General features: G+C 47.3%; 1 protein-coding gene across 1 annotated transcript in view; it reads left to right on the forward strand.

Annotated features, from left to right (window-relative positions):
* The first annotated feature begins 629 nt into the window (after nt 1-629).
* The window catches only part of GDI1 (GDP dissociation inhibitor 1), a 268309-nt gene continuing 254096 nt past the window's right edge, over nt 630-14842 (forward strand). Inside the window, exon 1 of the mRNA XM_069645471.1 lies at nt 630-826. Within this exon, the coding sequence (XP_069501572.1) occupies nt 782-826 (45 nt within the window). The 5' untranslated portion in view covers nt 630-781. The remainder of the gene's footprint in view (nt 827-14842) is intronic.

Below are 14842 nucleotides of genomic sequence, written 5' to 3' on the forward strand. Positions count from 1 at the left end.
CCTCCCTACAGAGCTGGCAGCCCAGCCGCTTTGCCTACTGTGTATGCTGCTCTCTAAAGCAGGGGCGTTGCTAGGGGGGGGCTAAGGGGGCTATAGCCCCTGATCTTTTGGTTGTAGCCCCTGATAGAATCTCAGGAGCTACAGCCAAAAGACTAGCTAGCCCCCAGTCCCACCAGTTCCGACATCAGCTTAGCCCCGGGTCTTTTCCAGACCTAGCAACTCCCCTGCTCTAAAGACCACTGCCACCTTGAAGTGTGTTTGCTCCGCCCTCTAAAGGTACTGCAGTCCGCGATGTCTCTCCCCAACGCCCATCCGGCTGTGCATGCCCTGTAACCTCTCATTAAGGCACATCCTCCCAACCTCTACCTTTAATGAATACCCTCCTTTTAGTCTCCCTCGCTCCAGCCCCCACCACCTCTGCAGTGCGTACGTCTCCCCGTCCAGACCCTCTCCACTCGCCCTTCGGTGCCCACTCCTTCCTGCAGCGTAGCATCCTATCCTAACATCTTCCTGCAGTGCACGACCCTCCCCCAATCGCCCAGGCAGTTCCTGGCGCCGTCACCGGTCCCTCCCTCTCTCCACATCCCTCTTTCCACTCATTAAAGAGGCCAGAGTCCTTCTCATGACTCAGGTTCCCACCCCTTACAGAGGACTCCTTTTTCTCGCGGAATAGCGCCTCTTGGGCGGTGCTGCGGCGCCATCTTTGGTACTCTGACAGCGGCTCTGCCGGCTCTGCTCTTCCTCCTCCGGCCTCATCCTCACTCATCACCCGCCGGCCGCCATGGACGAAGAGTATGACGTCATAGTACTGGGCACGGGACTGACGGTGAGTGGGCGAGGAAGGGGCCCCTCCGAGGTTGAGTTACATAGTGCGGTGGGGGCATGAAGTGGTCATTCTTCACGGGAGGGTGCAGGGCACCGAATGTCTTTCGTGGGAAGGCAGGGCAGCTCACCCCTCCTAATAGGGGAGATAACTGACCACGTGACTTGTCATGCTATGTTCACACCCCTCTATTCGCAGATTATGATCATACTCCTCGTTATTACCATTGTATTTTCAAAACTCCTGTATTGTCGTCGCCTGCGCCCCGCCATCCTCGTTATCCTGCTATACGTGCTCAGCCCAACCCCATTGTCATTGCATGTTCAATACCATGGCATGCCACCGCCCATTATCGGTTTTCTTTCATAGACCTTCAAGCCCCACCCAAGTCTTCATATTATGTTAATGCGCGCTACATCATGATCCGTGTACTCCTTTATCACGGTATATTTAAGCATATGATATGGCATTTATAGCGCGCCTATACAGTGTTTCAAGGCGCGACAGCATCATCACTCCCATTGTATTTCTACGGGACTCCTCTGGCATGGATATGTTCATAGTCCCAGCCGTTGTCACTTGCAGCAATTTTAATTCTCCCCCCCCCTTCAAATCCATTTTCGCATCTCGCAGTGCTTATAGCTTCACGTCACTTCCACACCTGTGCAGGTTTTGGTGATTGTGTGCATTTAGATTATTTTATTACCACACAGTAACATAGGTTTGCGAATCGCCACCTGGACGCACACCACTCGGCTCAACAGTGTCCTATGGGGACAAGGGAACGGAACCGGAGCAAGTATGCTACACAATACATTGTTACACAATAAATAATCATATCATGGCCCTGTCCAAAAACCTTACTTCTGAGTGATTAAAATGTTCAAGTCATTTTCTTTTACAGCTTCTCAAATCTCTGCTCGCCATTCCACGACCCACCCCCCTCCCCTTCTAATCTGAGGCCCTGCTGATGGATTCACTGGGAGTAGGCCCACTACCTTCAGACCATGTCTAGGTTTTAATTTGGATCCCTACCTAGAAAGTGGAGGTGTATGGAAATCGGTGCCACATCTCTGCGAGTTCCTCCTTCTCCGCCAGTCAGTGGCTCTCAGTGTGTCCCACTCACCAGGCCTCTTTTTTTTCAGTTCATAATCTTTACCAGTCCCTCTGCCTATATCTGAGCGCGGTGGGATGTGTCTCATTCCACCAAAGGCTCGCAGCTAAAGTATTTCCCGGTATCTTGATGAGACCCTCTCGGGGCAATGGCACGGGTGATGGATGACTTGACCGCCCTCTGGGATCGTGGTACTCGAGACACTCCCTCTAACTTCTCCTGACAGGAACATTGGTTGCATCAACATTCTCTCTCCTGGTCACTTGAGCTACTTTGACCAGTCACATGTTGAATCGCCTCTGAAGCAAGAAACCAGTGCTGAACTTTGATGACGTCAGAAATTATATCTCCCTCCTCCCACACACTTTACTTTTCTTGTCAAGATCTTTGAAAATGCCATAGCCACCAAACTTTGCAGCCTCCTTCCGACCTGTTAGGCTTCAGACCCCTGTGCAGCCACAATCCAAGTGGTAGGTGATGCACGTTGCATCCTTGATGAGCATCCTTGCCTCCTCGTGCTTCTTGCTCTGTGCAGGCTTTGGCACAGTGTAGCTTCAAGCCCTTGTCAGCATAACTGAAGAAGCACATTGACATCAGAGAGTCTTTCCTGTTGCTTCACCACCTACCTACAAGACCACCATCAGATTGTCCCAGGTGGATAACCCTCAGATCACCACATCTGCAAATCACATGCGTAGCCCCAAGGAAGTCCATCCTCACGCCTGTGATCTTCAACCTCTACATAAAGCCCCCCCAGGAACCTTCCTTGGCAGCTGCATCCACACATGCATAGATGAAACATAACTTCCTGACTCTCTCCATCATCAAACGCAACCACCATCTCTTGGCTCGCCTGGCTACGATCCTGACCCTGCACCCCACCAACATGGAATCTCTGCTCCTAACCAAGAACATGAACACCCCGACAACTTCAAGAGCTGGATGTCTTCCATGAACCTCAAGGGCTTTTCTGTGCAGTTCACACCCTTCCCCCATGTCTCTGGGATTCTGCATAGCCACTTTGCCTCCAAAACACACATTGCAAAGAAAACTGACCGCATGGTCCCACCTTTATGGGAAAAAAATCAAGCCCTTTCTATGAGACACCAATTTCAAATCCACTGTGTAGGCCGTGGAAGAAATAACCCACGCACTGGCTTACTCACCACCTCACTAACATGAAGGAAACGCATCCTCCATGCTTCTGCCTTCCTCAAAAGTCTACACAAGTATGAATGCATAGCATCAACGCCCATCACACTTCACTGGATGACCTTACACGCATGCCCCCTACATCATGCACAAAGCTGGTGGCCAGTAACCGTTTCTGATGGTCAGTGCCTCATCAGATGTCGGGGCCCACCCAAACTAGAGCAGCAGAAACGCAAAAAAGAAAGAACTAGGAAACGAGCATTCTGGGTCAGCGTGGCAAGACTTTGAAACCTCCTGCCCATCGGTGTCACTTGCTCCCACCCACCCACATACAATTAAGAAAATAATCAATATCTCTTCAACGAGCACCTTCTTCAAACCCCTTAAAATACGCCCAAACCCTCCCATCTTCCTCCAGACGAGCTACTTTTGCAGTTTACCCCCCCCCCCCATTTATCATCTAAACACCTTCCTCAGCACTGTTGCACGTTCCCCCACAAATGTGAACTCTTCCCTGCTCCCCTAAATGATATGTCGGTAATAGATGCAATGCTGGACTGATGGTGCCCCCCATAGCCATCTAACTTGTACCTCTGACCGTGAAAAAAGATTTAGTAGGCGCACTACCCAATGTGTAAAATATAAAGTAAGCTTACTGGTTAGTGAATGATAATATAGATATTCTTTTTAGGTGCGGGGGTGGAAAAGTGACCCTGGCACAGGACCACTACAACAAATATGTAGGAAGAGAAACGAGGATCCAAACGTAGGAGCCCTCCCGTCCCCTGCACTCTATTTTAAGTTCATCAAATGATGGTTTCTCTTCCTACATATTTATACCTCTGACCCCCAACCATACGCGCCGTTGCCCTCCGAAGCATTGTTCGTTTTCAACAAAAAACCGAAATAAAACAAAATCATAATTCTATCCTGGCCCCTTTACCTGCGTTTTATAGTACAGGTAGAGTCAGTCAATACATTTTTTTTGTATGTTTTCAATTCCAGAAAAAGACACAAAACCTTAAAAAAAAAAAAAACTGTGATGTCTATAACTCCTTTACCAAAATAATCCTTGGTTGTCCCCTCACTGTATACTTAAGTGCGGAACCTTTCATCTCCCCCGCCCCGTGTTCCCCTCCAACCTCTTCCCTTTTAACCTGCTGATGCTTAAGCCTCCCTTTGCTCCTGGAATTGGAAGGCTCTCAGCAGAGGCACTGCTAGTCCCATTGTTTATCTAATTCGTCTCCCACCAAATGAATACAACCTTCCTCGCCCGACAATCGACTCCATACATTCTCCCAACGGGGAAGCGCTACTTCGCTTAATCACACTTTCCTCAGTGCTAAGTGTGAAGCCTGACATGTCGCTGGGGGCGTTATAGCGGCTATTTTGGCGGCCCTCCACACACCAGCTTATTTTTTGTTTTAATCGTTTAACTGATTTTATTGTGGTTTCAGAGTGGATGTGGTACTTGCAGTGCAGTCATTGTATCGTGGTAAATGATAGGATTACTTCCCAGTAATCCCATTGCACCGAGTCCTTCTCTGTCTCTCATAAAGTAAGGGCTGGGACGAGGAAGATGGACGGAAAGGTTACGTTTGAGTCGATGGTTGTCCTTTTTTCTTTATCCGTTATACTACTGGGGCGTGTTGCCATTTCCCACCCCTTCCGCCTCAAGCTTCATTACTCGTGAAACGTGCAAAACTCATCACACTGAGCCCCAAACGGCAAGCAACTTTTCTGTGTATGCAATTGGCTGAAAACCGCCAATAAAAGAACACAGAAGTGGCGTAGATCATATTGCTTAATATATGTTTGTATATTTAATTAAATCTACCCCAGCCTTTGTACGAGAGGCACTGCTATTAAGTGTTTCTCTCCACCCCCACGGGAGAGCCTTGCATCCTCACTGATGTCAGTATAGTGTGTTCCTGTCTGTCTAGCGAGTATCTGTGGGGTGTCTCGCCGTGTATGTGTCTGTGATCAGATACATTGCTTAGTGGCTAGCAGATCAGGCCATGCAGCCCATCCCACTAACTCCCTTCCCACCTTCTTCCACGTTTCCTCCTCTTTTCTCCTGTTGGGACGAGGGAGATGTGAGACTCGGAGTGACACGCAGACGCCAACCTCCCCAGCCAGGCCCAGTCCCCGTTCTCCTTCAGCAAGCGCAGCCTGTATACTCCACCGTGGGCTCCAGCCTGTGGCCTTCTCAGCCAGGCCTAGCCTGCCGCCTTCTCCACTAGGTGCAGTTTGCTTCTAGGCCGGCTCATCGTGATCTCCACAGCTAGCGTCCTTCCTCCACAACTAGTGTCCGGGCCATCCAGGCTTCTCCCCAGTCAGCATCCTCCCGAGCCATGCACGTACTACATCCCTGCATGCACTGTCTGGCAAAGACTGTCCCAATCCGGACCCACTTTTATCCTCCCTACCTCGCATTGTTTCCAATTCGTCTTCTCTGCAACGCCAAGCATGTATTCTACACAGAGTGCATCAACGCGTCTATCGCGGGTGCTCACCATTTAGGTGCAAAGTGCGTCTCCCTTTTCTTGACTGGTAACCTCGACATTCAGGCCGTGCTCGTTTCCCACTAGGTTATTTAATTCCCCAGCATTAATTCTCCCTGGTAAAGGCCAGGTACGCTTTCAACCTTCTCAGATAGATGGCCCCAACCTGTGCTTGATAACTAGGCCCCGCCCCTAGCCGTGTGCTTCCGGTTCTGACCCGTGCCCTACCTCCATGTCATTTCCGAGGCAGGCTGCGTCTTTTCCCGTACGCTAGACGTCCTTGCAGCAGTCAAAACCAAGGCCTTGATATCCAAATAGAATATCTCAATGCCTTGTTTCTTCTCTTTACCTTCATTTACACATGGTTTATTTGCAGTTGCACTGGCAAGCAGCACTTTGCCGCTTAGATTCCTCTCCCATAGCCAACCTCTCACATTGCAATCTTTACATAAAAAAAAAGAAATGGCATGCCTTTTGACTTCTGCCACCCGTCGTTTGTCCCTCCACCAGATCTCATTTACAGAAAAGCCATCATAGCCTCCCTCCTATTAATTAACCCTGCCAACCCCACTGCACAGTTTCTTCCACGATAAAGACGTCAGAGTAAATAAATGTGTGTTCCTGTTCTTCATCCACTCACTTATTCCATGATGTGCTGGGCGTGTATGTTGACTGTTTGCAAAGCAAATGTTCCTAGCCACAAGTATGTTTGCAATTCTTTTGCATGCTAGGTCCGGGTTCATTATAGCTGAAAAATGCCTTTCAGTGGTGGACGACGTAAGGGGTGGATGCGTAGGCCAATATTAATAAGGGTTCACCTTTTTTCCCCCCCTCTGCGAGGATACCACCCAATACCTAATCCTCAGCATTCACCATCCCAATGCCTCAAAACCTCACTCCTATTGCCCCCAAAAACTTGTGTGTCTTTTCATGCCAAAGCCATCCATTAAATGTTCTATTATCAAACTTAGTATACAATTCTGCCAGACCCTAAATATGGGGGATGGGTAGGGGAATACACACTCACTCTGAGCATGCTACCCATTTACATTTATTGACTTTATGCACCCATAATCACACTAAGTAACCAATTAGTCACCTTGGAATGTTATATCATTGCATTGTGTGCCACGCGCCGCTGTGGTCTGCATGGCCTCTTGGCCCTCTGGTGGATGTGAAATGAAGGGGATGTGGAGGGGCTTATGGTGGGAAGGAGCGTGCAATAGTGTTTTGCTATTGTATTGTATTTATATAGCGCACCAGGCCCTTGGGCATCTGGGCACATTTCTTATGATTACATGAATTACACAGTTATAAAGACATTATTTACATATTTGAAGTTGCATGAACATTTTACAGATACGAAGGTGAGTACATAAAACACACATATACACAGAATTGTTTAGTGGTAGTGGCTGTTGTGTTGGTGCTGGCACTGCAGAAGTGCCTGAGTACTGCAGAGCCTCGTGTGCCCATGGTGCACGGATACACAGTCCAGGAATGTGGCATGTCAGATGGTTGCAGAGGTGCAGCGTTGGGATGTTATTCATGGATGTAGGGAGGGTCATTCAATGGCCATTTGGCTGTGGCTTAGTTGGTAGGGGTTGTAAGTTGAGCGTGCTAGTGTGCAAAGTGGCCAGTGGAGTCCCGGTGGGCGTTGCAAGCGTCAAGCCAGTGCAGCAATGTCCTGGCAATAGTGGTGTAACTTGGCTACTGTCATCGTGAGCACCCTGGGGTGGGTTGCGATCCCCCGCATTGGCGAGTGTGCTGCAACTGGTTCTGAATCAGAGAGGCTAGTTGGGAAGACATACCGAGGCAGGCAGCATTGGGATACAAGTAAACAGTTGAGCGCACTAGCTTCAAGGGAGACCTTACAGGGGAGACACCCAGGAAAACCTCACCATGGGCGGAGTCCCAGTGGGCCACTGGCGGATCCCACTTAGGGATGGGGGCAGACGACAGTGGGAAAAAATCTTAGGGAGACACAAGTAGCAAATCTTAGTGGGAACCCTGAGAGTAAGATTTCAGAGATGTGGGAGAAAATCCCAGCGGTCAGAATCCAAGTGGGAGGCCTGGGAGCGAAATCGCAGTGGGAGTAGATCATAGCGGGCAAAGTTACAATGGGACACTACTTGCAGCGGGTACGGAAAAGTCAGCAGTCTGGTGCTATGACAACCTACCTTGGCTGGCTGCTATTATGACAGTGCCTTGGCATGCAGACCCGGTGGAAGGTCTTGTAATCGTCTGGGTAGGTCATGGTTGGTTTGCTTGCTGGTTTCCTGGGTGGTGTTACAGATGGCACCAAAAATGTGTCAAGGGCACTTACCAGTGCGTTGCACTTACTCTGCTGGGTTTGCCTAAGATAAATCACATCCACTTTCCCCTTACTCTTCTACTCTGCCTCTCCCCAGACTCCACCCCTCAGTGTTTCACGCCTCCTCTCTCCCACCTATACCCTTTCATGTTACCTCCTTCCCCACGCCTCTTCCGTGCAACTACTACTCATGTACTACTGCTGTCACACTTATACTTCTCCCACACTACTACTCAACTTACTGCACTACTGCATCCCTCCTCCAGGGGTGGACTGGCCTATGGGGAACTCTGGAAATTTCTCCGTTAGGCCTCTGCACCGTGGTCCTCTTTTGTATGCTAACCTATTTTATTTCCACATTTTCTCATAGGAAAAGGGTTGGGCTAGTTGAAAATGGGTAAAATGAGGCCGCTTTGAAAATCTTTTCCAGGGCCTTTTCATTATTTCCAGCGCCTCCTTTTAGTTCTCCTTCCTTCCTTCCTTCCTTCCTTCCTTCCTTCCTTCCTTCCTTCCTTCCTTCCTTCCTTCCTTCCTTCCTTCCTTCCTTCCTTCCTTCCTTCCACCACACCCATACTTCCTTCCTTCCTTCCACCACACCATACTTCCTTCCTTCCTTCCACCACACCCATACTTCCTTCCTTCCTTCCACCACACCCATACTTCCTACTTTCTGTTCTTCCTTCAAATATCCACCCTTTCCTAGGGATTGATTGGTACTCTTAACATAGCCAAACTGGGCTGCTCTACCAACCCCAGGATGTGTATGTGCATTGGGGAAACTTTGAAAAGGGGCTTAAGCGCCTCCCACTGTTTTCGGGGGTGTTGTCACATAATAGTGGCGTTCCAAGTTCATGGTAACACTTCATGTTCGAGGAGCCGTCTACCCTCTGGGGTCGGTAAGTCCTTTTAATTGTCCCCTGTGGTTTAGTGAATTATTGTGGTGTACAGTCTCCTGCCAGTGTTTCGTGATGGTACCGCGCTAGCTCTGTAAATGACGCGTATACCGGCGGCGTCTCTCCATCTCGTGTTCTCTCTCTCTCGAGGTGGCTCTGTGCTGTCCCTCCTTGGGGTGTGGGTCTCTCGATAGTGCTGGAGGGTCCCTGCAGGTGCTCCCGGTTTCCATGCTTCTCTGGTTCTCTTGTGTTGGTCAGGCTGATCCTCTTGCTTTACTGCAGATCTTTCAAAAATAAGAGAATCGCTTTGTTTCCTACTCACGGTAGGAGGGTCTGCATACAAGCATTGGGTCCCTCTCTGCTGCCAACACCCATCTCAGGGGTAAGAATGGCTCCCTGTAGGGCTCCCACCAACACCTTAGAGGAGTTCCCATCCCGTCTTGACAAGGCTTGGTTACTTTCCTTGTCACAGAGGGCTTGACCCATCGATTGATTTCATTGTATGTTCTTGAATCTGTGTCATGTTAGCCTTTTGTTAAACCTTGCAGGAGGTCCCCCTTGTTAGTATGTCAGTGTGATGAATTTGGTTCAGAGCCAATGCCTTCAGTTGTATTTTAACAGGGAGGGAGGGGACTTTAGTTTGTTTTAATATTTTTCGAAGGGTAAGGTGATCCTGCCTTTTCAGGCCTCAAAATGTGCATACTAACCATTGGGGAGGTATAATTGACTCTTGCTGATGGTGAGTAAGAAATGGTGTGCTGTATGTGGAGACTTGGGCAGGAACGGATTGGGCCATAAAATTGTCTCGGCCACCAATGAAAAAGTGGCCCACAGTTGCAAATGGCTATTCATTCCTTTTGTGACACTGTTTGAATAGTACCCAAGGGGGAGCCTTTTGATAAAATGTGATGTATATTGCATTTTAAAGAATATATTTTCAGCAACACTGGTCAAAACTATTAGCCGCATAGTGAAGTAGCTCATCAAACTGGCCCACATTGGGCAAAAAAGTGGCCCATTTTGACCAAGAAAACTGGCCCACACCAGCATTTTGCGTTTTTGGTTTGGTCATGGGCCTATTGCCCTATAGGCCAGTCCGAGCCTGGACATGAGGTGGCGAATGAGATCTATATTTTTCTGCAAGGCTATAGTAGCTTGTAACTTGACATTTTTACCCTTGCTGCCCTTTGGCCTTTAAACAGATTAAGCCTTATACCTTGGTAATCAGAAACCACTTTATCCAGCCATTGCCATTTGATAATGGCACAAGAGGACCTTATGAATGGAGCGTGGGTCCATTCGGAGATGGCACCGATTATGACTTTGTAGTGAGCACTTTTCATATTCTAAGCAGGACATACCTCTAGCACAGTGCAGCCAGTTAATAAGACTGGACAAATAATGTCAAGCCACTAAAACATTGTCATTAAGACCTTAAGGGTCTATGCATTATCTCAGGTGTCTGTTGTCTATCTTTATAATGACATGGGTGAACTGTCACTCGGGTTCACTACCCCTGGAGGAAACCAGCCGCAGTGGGAGTATACTTGCTTTTCGGTTTACCACAAAGTTTTCAAAAGTGAGAGTCCGACCCATAGGTCAAGTTTCAATAAGTTCGAATGCCCTTGTTTAAAATTAAATGCCCATGTTTAAAATTAATTTGAAAAGTAAAGGTTGTCAGGATCATGAAATAACTATACATTTAAAAAAAAAAAAATTCTATCCTTTTTGTTTTCGGTCGAATGCACTCTCACCTTTTGGCATTCGATCCTTTTGATTTAGGTACTTTAACTGGACACCGAAGCATATCCCTACCCTTCCCTTTCTTTCCCTACTTCTCTCAGGGTTCACCCTGGGGATGGTTCCCATTGCATCTGTTCCTAGTCGGTCCTTCCTGTCCCTGGTGTGGACTCATCATCTCGTTCCACCACCTGCTCTAACCCCCCTCCCCCCTTAGTTCCAAGGTAGTCCTCTGGGAGCTCTCTAACTGCTGCCTGATAGTCTCTGAAGATGGTCTGCCTTTTTCGTCTTCTCTTTGAGGGTCTAGATGGATCCCTCTCGCTCTGGGCTTTCGACCTCTTGCGGCCCCCCTAGATGGAACGCGTTTTTCAACTCTCCAATTCCATCCTACTTATGGTCACCCCCCATGTCTCCTCTCAACAATCTACTCCTTTTCTGCATTGTTCTCTCTCCATATCCAAATGGTAAAATTCCTTCTCGTCTCTCCAGTGACCTCTATTGCATTTCTTTCGCCTTGTGTCTTCTATTTCTCCTTCACTACTGTCCTTCTCCATGCAGTTACCTCTTGCAGTCTTTCTTACAATAACATACTTTACTGTCTCCCTTCTAGTATTCTCATCTACACTCGCTTCACCAATAACACTAGTCTCCCTCACAAAGCTGTAGCTTTCTTCCGAGATGATGACCCTCTTTTCTGTAGGTGGTATCCCTCCATCTGTTCCCATTTACTTTTTTTGGGCCTCACATTCCCTCTTCCATCTTCACTTCAGTAACTCTATTCCTACTTCACTATCTCCTTTCCTTACACAGGTCCCCCCTACTCATAATGCAAACACTCTTTCCATGTTGTAAGCCTCGCCACTCTTCCTTCCAAGGACCACACACAGGTCCCCGTGTTATAGGCTCCTTCTCTGGCTTCTTCTATTACCAAGACTGCTTGCTTGGGATTTCACCAGAGCTCTAATCATCCTGCTAGCTGCTCCCTGGAGGGTTGACAACTGCTTTTTTCTGCTGGTTTACTTCCAGGGATCGAGATTGGGATTTGTTGACCAGGAGCAAAAAGAAACTCCTGGGTAATTGGCATAACCAGTTGGGCAGGAGCTACGTCTGGGGAACCAGGAGCTAGTACATAGTGCGCAGCAAATCTAACTTTGGGCAAGATGCAAACTCTTTGTTTCCATTTCATGCCCGAAATGTCCCGTGTGTGATCATCTTTATATACATGCTCAAACATACATAGTTAGGTTTGTATAGTACCACTTGCCCCAGGAATCAAAAGTAGCTCCTGGTATCTGTTGGTTTCAAGCTAACAGGCACCCCCTGGCTATAACCAGGTGCTAAATGGTTCCCAGCACCTGTCAGTTTCGAGCCTGGTACTTCTAAATGGTAGGCTCTCTCCCATTGACGGTTGTCAAAGCACATTGCCTGCACCTGTTCTGCAGGGATTGTTCCTTCTCTTCTTTGGTCCTTCTAACCTGGGTCATGTTGTGTGGCAAGGAGCTTGCCTAAAGGCATAAGATGTTTAGTGGCCATTTTTGTAATTTACTTGACACTCACAGCGACTGCTGTCTCAGTCTGTCTGAAAAGTTTGTATAATGTCTCTCAACTAGTAGAAGCAGTTTTAATATTTTGGGGGGCAGGGTGGTTAACCTTGTTTTCTAAGTATTTGTATGTGTTCCAGCATTTTTGTGTGTTTGCAATCTTTTAACACAAATTTGCATACGTTTACCGCTGGTCAGCTGACTCAAAAAGTCTATGCATCTGAACTTGGGATCTGCAAATGTATGATACGTTGTGTTGTGGGTGGTCAGCGGCTTGGAGACCCCAAATGGTGGTCCTGGGATGCACAATGTTGTGTTCCCAGGCTCGTCACATCCCTCCCATATAAATCCCTTTACACCATATTCTGTTCTTCCCTACATCGGCGCAGAAGCAGCCTACACTTGTATATAGAAGGAATAATGCTATTCTTCTGTACAACAGTGTTGTGTTTGAACCCTTCAAGATAGGTCAACTCTTCAAATACCTTCTCATGGCTCTTGATCTTTTCCATAGGTGGCCCTCTCAAACCTGAAATGCTGTTTGGCACGCGGATCAAGCTTCATGCACTCATTTCTCTGACGTATCCACCCAAATACATGCAGCACTTTAATAATACAGTACGCTTGTCTTCCGCACCATATAGTACATATCACACAGTGTAAAACCTAGCAGATTAATGGATTCAACTTCTTACCTTTCAGGATGGCCCACCTTAAACCTTTCAACTTCTCAGATAAATGTCACTTGGCAACATGGTATTCTTGCCTTGGAACCTACCTTGACCAGAACCATCTTCCCATCCATTATGTGCTTGTGCCACTGTAGTACCACACCTTCTATCTGTTTCACATTCTGGACCACCAATGACAAACTTCTTTCCAATTATCTTTTATTTTTACTAGACAGTGCGTGAAGTGATTTTATATATTACACAAACCGCGCACTGTGTAGACAGTCCAAATCTGCGGGGCGGGTTTTTCCGCAGAGAATGCAGATTTATTATGATCACATACTTTCAAAATTCTCTGCCGATTTCTAGAAGTCGCCTGCAGATTTTGAAACTTTTTGAGAGTTTCAGCAGATTGCCTCCCTCCACCGATGGAATCTATATGTGAAAAATAGCTCTGCGGATTTTACCCAAAGTTTCTTTCTGTAGATTTGGACTGTCTCTAGGTCTGGCAAGGTTTGCATGTGACTGCAGAATTATAAGCACCATATCTATAGATCCTGGTTCATTAAATTGCTCCTAATTTTTTTTTATCCCCTTACCCCTCCTACCCACAGTTGTGAACTTGCACTTTCAACAACGCAAATATTCTCGTGCACTTGAACATTTACCAGTGAAAGTGTGCCACTTTTCACTGTTTCTGTGGTGGCTGGAATCGATTTGTACTTGTGCAAAGCCCCTCAAGTGCATCATCATCATCATTGTGCACACAATTCTATCCTGTAGAATTTGTTCTTGGGTCACCATCTCAAATTAATGTGGAACCTTATTCCTCAAGTGCAGCCACATAATCATCAAAGTTTTTGCTTCCTTGGATAAAATGTGTGATTCTCCAGAACTGGAATCGGTTTCTCTTTTTAGAATGCTCTTCCAACTGGGCCATCACATCCTAGCAGACCTCCCTTTTGATCATTCTCATCCCCTCCAGCGCCAAACAATTCTTAAGTAGCGCTAACCTGCTTATTTCTTTAAATTCTTTTTTTAGATCTGACACCTCAATGTGAGACTGAGATGGTTCTTCTATAGTGTCCATTTGCTGCTCTCAAATCCTGGAGTGGGTTGGAAACACAGCGGCAGAGTAATGCCTTGGCTGGTTTACTTTATAGGAATGGTCCTTGTTCCTGAACTTCAAAAGTTTTTTGCAATTAATGTTGACACTTCTATGCCACACACAACTAGCAACACGCCTGTCTGCTGCACACTTGATTGCACTTCACTCTCCCGGGACAAAGGCTTACTTAAATAATTCAAGTCCTCCCGAGAGAAGCTGAATGTTGCTTAGGTTATGGCCGAGTCCTGGCAACCAGTCGGCATCCCTGTGCAAATTTCCAATGAAAACATTCAGTCTTCACCTCAAGCCTTTTCCTAGGTAGCAGTACATGTTCTGTGCCGTTCAATCAGCTGGCGCATGTAACCCAGAGTCTCTGGTGTCATTGGAGTTCACCTTGTCACAGCCACACATCCTTTATAGGTTTGTAAAAGATTCAGGGCTACACGAATGTCGGGTCTTTTGGGACACGGGGCTGTTATGGTGTGGCCACCTTTTGGTTGTAGCCCCTGAGCTTCTATCTGGGGCTACAACCTAAAGACCTGGGGTTATAGCCTCCCTAGCCACCCCTTCCCCACCCCCCCAGCGACGCCTCTTAATACAGCATGGCGGGTGAACGGGATGTTTATGTTTAAAAGGTAATGGGTGTGTTTTCCTCTGGACCAGTCATGCCCTAATCAGGCTCTGTGCACTCGCCTGCTCCACCCCGCGATGAATCTGAAAACCACGCAGATGAAATGGTGGAAAATAATTATTGGAGAGCAACATGCAACATTGCATTCTTTAACACCTGCTCTTAACAGTTTTCAAGGCCCATGTAAACACTTCTCAAACCCCAATCCTCACACTGCATTTCTGAGGGGGTTCATTCTTCTGACTTCTTATGATAAAGCGATTCCCGCTAAGAACATCCCCATGTACGCCCTGGATTCAGTTACACAAATTCACCCTTATACTCTCAACTCAACCAAGACACAACTATGTT

This window comes from Ambystoma mexicanum, chromosome 2p (assembly GCF_040938575.1).
Source record: "Ambystoma mexicanum isolate Mex_15411 chromosome 2p, UKY_AmexF1_1, whole genome shotgun sequence".
Classification (NCBI taxonomy): Eukaryota; Metazoa; Chordata; class Amphibia; order Caudata; family Ambystomatidae; genus Ambystoma; species Ambystoma mexicanum.